At 36.0% G+C, this 5,422-nt stretch overlaps 1 protein-coding gene across 2 annotated transcripts in view; it reads right to left on the bottom strand.

Annotated features, from left to right (window-relative positions):
• Positions 1-608: 608 nt before the first annotated feature.
• GDA (guanine deaminase) overlaps positions 609-5,422 on the bottom strand; it is a 121,891-nt gene continuing 117,077 nt past the window's right edge. For both annotated transcript variants that reach the window (XM_006152496.2, XM_006152497.2), the window contains exons 13-14: positions 5,384-5,411; positions 609-4,591 (exon numbers count right to left, since the gene is read on the bottom strand). In XM_006152496.2, the coding sequence (XP_006152558.1) occupies positions 4,521-4,591; positions 5,384-5,411 (99 nt within the window). In that variant the 3' untranslated portion in view covers positions 609-4,520. The remainder of the gene's footprint in view (positions 4,592-5,383; positions 5,412-5,422) is intronic.

Genomic DNA, 5,422 nt, shown 5'->3' with positions numbered 1-5,422 from the left:
TTTAAAATGTAAATGAACCTTGAATTTCACAGACTGGTGTGAATTGTTTTTCCTTCACAACAGATTATTTTGTGAAACTATTGTTCTATAGGCACATACATATGTATATGTGCAGTGATTCTTGATGTAAAGTGTATTTCTCACTCTGGATTGTAGCTTTAAAAATATGACACATTAGGGGCTGGCAGGTGGAGTGGTGGTTAAGGCGCTGGACTCCCACATGGCCAACCGTGGTTTGAGTCCTGGAACTGGTGGCTTGCTTTCCCTCTCTCTCTTTCTCTCTCTCTTTCGCTCTCTGTATCTCTCTCTGGTCAAATTAAAATAGTAATAATAATAAATTAAATAATTCTTTTTAAAAAACATACATAAACTACGCTGAAGTCAAAAGCAATAGCAATTTGATTCTGAAGGCTTGAACATTATAGCTTAATTATGAAAAGCTATGTAAAGTGATAATCCTGAGGGGAAGACACATTTTGGACCAGAGATGAATATGAATGTTTTTTAAAATTCATGCTCAGAAGAAAAACACATTGTAAGACTAATCTCCCATCTATCAGACTGATCGAACTTAACAAAATCGAACAGAGAGAACTCACAACAAAAAGTAACGTAAACACAAAATCTCATTTATTTTTGTTTGAAGCACAAAGGAGCTCACTCAGCACAATAACAATATGTAAATCACAAATATTCAGAACCCCATGAATACATACACGTATATTCTTAAGAGCAGCAATCAGAAGTTTAGCAACAGCATAAGGTTTTCACTAAAGAATGCTTTCTGACAGGCTTTAGAGCAAATTACCATCACTTAATAGTTGAGCCAAGAACAACATCTGTTATCCAAGTCACTTGAATCCCGTGGATTGGGAAAGCCATCTTGGAATTTACGTGTACTTTTATCACTGGCCTGTCTGACTTTTGCATTTCACTAAATTTGGACTCAGTCCACAAACTAGCCCCTCAATTCTCAATCTCGATTGCTCAGGGTTGGGGGAAGAAAAGGGAGGTTAAAGCCAGGTGTGAAAACCTGTACTGACCAAGGGAGGGTTTCCTCAGTATCCTATCATGTGGGCATTTCTTTCCCCATTTTTCCTTTAAGACATCATACAGTGTGAGGTCCACACTCATACCTAAAGTGACTAGTAGGTCTGAAATTGCAAACACCTTCTTTAAGCTTTTAAAGAAAAAAGAAGACTTAAAAATTTATAACAACCCACCCAATTTAAAAATAATTGCAAGTCATTACCCATGACACACTTCTTAGTCTACCTTATAATAACTCAGAACACTCTTTGTTTTTAAACATGTGAAAGTTTCTAGGATCATCATCAACTAAAAAATAGACAAGCACAAAAAGAGGTCCAATGAGGTTCTGGATATCCTCCACGTACGGCACAAGGTAGAATTGGTACAATGCGCCTTCCAGCTTGCCTTTAAAACTTTCCATATGCCTGATTCTTAGGTGAAAAGATTAAAAATAGGAAGCGTCTGGTAGGGAGTGAAGATTCAAAATACATTGCAAGATCTCACACCCATTGCGTTTCCTCTCTAAGATCTCAGCTGCAGCTGCCAAAAGGGATATTCAAGGGCATATTTGAAAATCTGCTAAGCATAATGGGGAGTGTTTCCTAACATTTCTTTCTCTTTAACCTGAAAAATTCTCACTGAAGTAAAAAAAGGGAGAATCAAAGGGGTTTCATGCTCACAGCGATAACTTAGAAAGAACTTCTCCTGGCAGGAAGGGAACATATCCAAAGATTATCTTCTTGATTTCTAAAACCCTTGGCAATTCAGTGAGAGAAGAGGCTGGGAGAATAAATGAGGAGGCTGAATCCTTGTTATCAGCTTATGACTAGGATGGTCTTTCATATCTTAATCTTTTATTTCCCATGTTTTCTCTCCTCTCTTTTGAAAATAAAATTCACCTTTGCTGATTAGCCTGATTTGGTGTTCCAGCTGTAAAAATATTTTGTAAGTTTATGATATCTGACACTCTCAGATTTTCCACTTTTAATATGTATTCCATGGTAAATACCACGGAATGTCGGGCAAATGGTACAGTCTGGGAGGAAGAGGCTGATGAGAAGTTTACATTCTTTCTTTCCTGTCAGAGAGCAAAGTATTCAAACACAAGCAACAAATAGGATTGGCTTGGAATAGTGCCTCTCCACAATTCAAGAAGTTAACCTACATTAGGCAAAGGCAACATTTCAAAGTGCAGAACATCTGGCCCATGTGTGGATGATGCCTGTAGCATTGAGAAAAGCATACGTAACATTCAGAAACACTACACTTGGTGTAGCTACCTAACTAACACATTAGTTAGAAGCAGTGCAGAGAAATCCATCGAGGGACAGGTAAGCAATTCTACCTTATACTAGGAAAGATACTCAGGTCTGAATATATTGTTAGGGCTAAGTTTAATGTCTGACACAATGGTTGTCTATGGCCATTCTTTCTGCTTCTGATGCTACACTTTATATTTACTGCACATGAATCCTAAATCTAAATGACACTGATGCGGAACATTAAAATGCACATCCTTAAGGAAGGTGGAAGTGTAAGATCTTACAAAGGCTGGAAACAACCACTGCCTATACATTGGATCTTATTCATTCATCTAAATTCCTAAGCCTACTCATTTGGGTTAGACACCATGTAACCAACTTTCTTTGATTAGGGGATAAGGTGGGGTGGGGGAGAACACCTACCAAGATTACAGAGAAATGGGGAGAATTTGGTGGGGCATCTTAGCATGGCTCAGAAATTAGAAATACTGGAAATGCAGACTGAGACTGGACATTAGATTTACCGAGTTCTCAATATTTCACAAAACAAACTCTGTTTGAAAGAAACAAAAGACCAAAAATTTGTTCTACCTTTAGGTGTAGTATACATAAAGTCAAATCTGAAAATGTTCCTACCAGGGGGGTAAACTGGACAATTGCTGCTAAATTAGCATAAGTTTGTAAAAATAAAATTTATATTGCAGGAGGGTGAATTATATTCGTAATTATGTAAACATAGCATTAGCTCTATTACATAAAGTTTTATACTATATGGTTAATATTAGGAGTCACATCTAAGCCCAAGGAATGAGTGTTATGATATACTAAGAAAATCTATTTCTTTTCCTTGTTAGTTTATAGTATTTGGAACTAAATAAGAAAAATATAGGATTTAAATAACATTCACATCAATAGTTTTTAAAGATTTATCATAAGATCATAATTTAGGTTAAATTCTGAAGCAAACTATATTAGAACACTATTTACTGTTTAATGTTCCTAGATGTCTAATACAGATTAAGTACTATTAATATAAACATTAAGTGGGACATCTACCTATTTTCATTATCTTAAAATTCTAACATCCTAAAAATTACGTAAGGAATTAAACATACAACCAGATAAAATTGGAGAATTTTCATATACCGGGTTTAAAGATTCTTTTTTTTTTTTAGTAACATTTCCTTAATAGGATTTGTCCTTCACTTTAAAATGCTAGCAAATTGCTATCTGAGTTGAGTAGGAAGTTTCCAACAACTATGGCACAGCATTGGAGAGAAGCGGCCATTGTAATGGAACCCTTCTCATTAGCATCGACGGGCTCCCAGTTGCCTAGGACTTGCCAAAATCTGTGGAGACTCAAACTGTCCAACAGCAGAGTACGGAATTTGTTTCTCTTCTAATAAAATGGAAGCAATTACAGCATCGCACAATTATAACTTCAGGTGATTTTCAAGTACACGAAAATACAACTATTTATGCCATGTAATTATAGGAATAATATTTCTAAGAGACTTTAAATCTTTAATATCCAACTTCTGTCAAGCACTTTGAAGCATAGAACTATACTAAGAAAGCGTGTGGCATTCAGTTTCTGACATTCATCTCCAACTAAGGCAAAGCACAACAATAACACATCTCTGAAATGCAAATTCCGTTAAGTGCAAATTTCCAAAACACAAGGTCAGTCTAGAAACACATTTTAAAATTCAACAAGTTCTCTTTTTAAATTAGTATGCTCAGTATATAATTTTCGAACACAATCTAAAGTGATTTTCCAACATTTGTTCACAGTCTAACTTTTGCTCCCTCATAAAAATATACTCAATGGTCCATTTTCAGTTTCTTAATTTTTGCATGTATTACCTCAAAATAGCTAACCTTATAGGAATATCTTTTTTTCTCCACACTTCCAAATATGAAATAGAGTTGACTTAAATCTTATAGAACACCACCAGCAATAACATTCCCTTCTGTTTGAGCTTAAAGTAAATCGGAACAGCCCAAAAGGGAGATACTTTCACAAAATTATGAATTCTCCCAACAGAGTTGAGAATCAGCTCAACTTCCTTCAAACAATTTGTCAAGTGAATACTGTAACTAGACACAGAAAGAGATAGTCATCCCAAGAATAAGGTACTTTTTTTTCCTTTCTAACTCCACCTGGGCACAAGAGAGTTGTGGAACCATATTATTCCAAGAGAACTTTGTGGATGCCCAAGGGTCTTACACTGAGCTGGAAAATGGAACCACCTGCTTTCCGCCCACATAAACTTCCTCAATATTTCGATCATCTCCTGAAAGAAAAATCAAGGAATCATTCAAAAATTGCTTTTGTGTCAATCATTATTTTAATTTGCCCTTGGGTGAGATTGTTTCTAACCTGAGCAGGAAAACATGACCAATAGAAGAAGCCATAGCTAATTTGAGGATTTGGGTCTGAATTCTGCACCAAAGCCAGAAATCACATGACAATGGGTCAACTCCCTACTCATAGCTGTTCTTTCAGCTGAAGTGATTGTTTGCAATTTTAGTTCGATTTGAAAAAGGAGTACTTATCTTTACATTGCAGAATTAAACTAAAGGTGGTGAGATGAATGGTCTACAGAAACAGAACTTCACAAATAACAACACCTGTCTCCCATCCACTCAGTACCGAGCTCATTGAATGGGCAGACTAGAATCTTCTGCTCTATTGATTGTTTCTCTCAGTGAATACAACTGAATGTGAGCACATGCAAAGCATATATGGCAAGGCTCTGCTATATGCTTATCACAAATACAACGAAGTAGGGCAGATGTGGGGTACAGAATAAGTGAAACAAGACTGGACATGAAGATCTCTTCCTCTTGGCCTTCCACTCCTCAGCTAAGGACTTAGAAATACATGTTCTAGCAAGTTGTATATATTTCAAATAATGCTTTTAAATATTGTACCATAAAATGACTTGATGATGAAGAGTGTAATAATAATAAGTCAAAGCAGATGATTTCACATAGGATTTAACATATAGTACAGTAAATACAGAGAGCCACACCCGAGAAAAAGATAAAGATTTTATTTAGCATAGAGACATCCATCTACCTACCTAGATAGAGGAACTTCTGGATAACAACCTAGAATAGAA

This window comes from Tupaia chinensis, unplaced genomic scaffold, assembly GCF_000334495.1.
Source record: "Tupaia chinensis unplaced genomic scaffold, TupChi_1.0 Scaffold000354_1, whole genome shotgun sequence".
NCBI classification, from domain to species: domain Eukaryota; kingdom Metazoa; phylum Chordata; class Mammalia; order Scandentia; family Tupaiidae; genus Tupaia; species Tupaia belangeri.
This window is presented reverse-complemented; position numbering and strand designations above follow the sequence as displayed.